General features: G+C 48.5%; 1 protein-coding gene across 1 annotated transcript in view; it reads right to left on the reverse strand.

The window, feature by feature from the left end:
- The window catches only part of KCNH8 (potassium voltage-gated channel subfamily H member 8), a 397642-nt gene that overhangs the window by 358 nt on the left and 396435 nt on the right, over positions 1-849 (reverse strand). Inside the window, exon 16 of the mRNA XM_007470616.1 lies at positions 13-506. Coding sequence (XP_007470678.1) covers positions 13-506 — 494 coding nt within the window. The remainder of the gene's footprint in view (positions 1-12; positions 507-849) is intronic.

Here is an 849-nt window from a genome sequence, read left to right on the forward strand (position 1 = left end):
CAGGTGCAAAATGTTTCTGAGGAGGAACAGACAGAGGCCGAGAGAGTGGCCGAGATGGACTGCAGAGGCATCAGCGTAGTGTCTGACTGTGGAGAGATGCACCTTAAAAACTGCAAACGACCTTCTTGGACGACCTGGTAGCGGGCAGGTGAATAATCAAGGTTCAGAGAATGATACAGTTCACCGCCTGCAGGATTCTGCTCGTAAACGCCAGTTCGCTGGGGGCTGCTCCCCACAGAGGAGGGATCCACACTCCATATGTCAGGGGTGACATTCCCATGACAAAGCTGGGCTTGGGTATGAGCGGCTCCACCTGCTTGCAAGTGTAGACAGGGTTGGTGCGTGCTCCAGGTCATCCTGGTCTGTAAGCTGGAGGGACACACAGAGGTGGGGTGCAGAGAGCAAAACCGAGCGGGCTGCTGGGGGGACACGACGTGTTCTAGAAGCTGCATCACAGTCCTCATGTCTTTACCTAATTGGGACACCTCCTGAGTCAGTGTCGTTACCTGTGTGGACAAAGCAAGGCAAAAGGCAGCAGTCAGAGGAGCATGGCAGTGATTTCAGAGCAGTGAGGAAGGGAAATGAGATCTCTCAGTAAGAAGGTCTGGAAGGCAGATTCACCTCCAACTCCAGCCAAGCCCAAAGGGTGAATAGGGTGGCTGAGCACCTGATCTAAAGCCATCCTCTCATTCTGAGGGAACCTAGAGAGACACACATAGTCTGGCCTTCTTTTTAAAAAATTTTACATACATTTTTTAATTGAAGTATGCTTCAGGTGGACAGCAGTGATTCAGCTATATATATATATATATATATATATATATATATATATATATATATATATATTTC

The sequence above is a fragment of the Lipotes vexillifer genome, unplaced genomic scaffold (assembly GCF_000442215.2).
Source record: "Lipotes vexillifer unplaced genomic scaffold, Lipotes_vexillifer_v1.1 scaffold418, whole genome shotgun sequence".
NCBI lineage: Eukaryota > Metazoa > Chordata > Mammalia > Artiodactyla > Lipotidae > Lipotes > Lipotes vexillifer.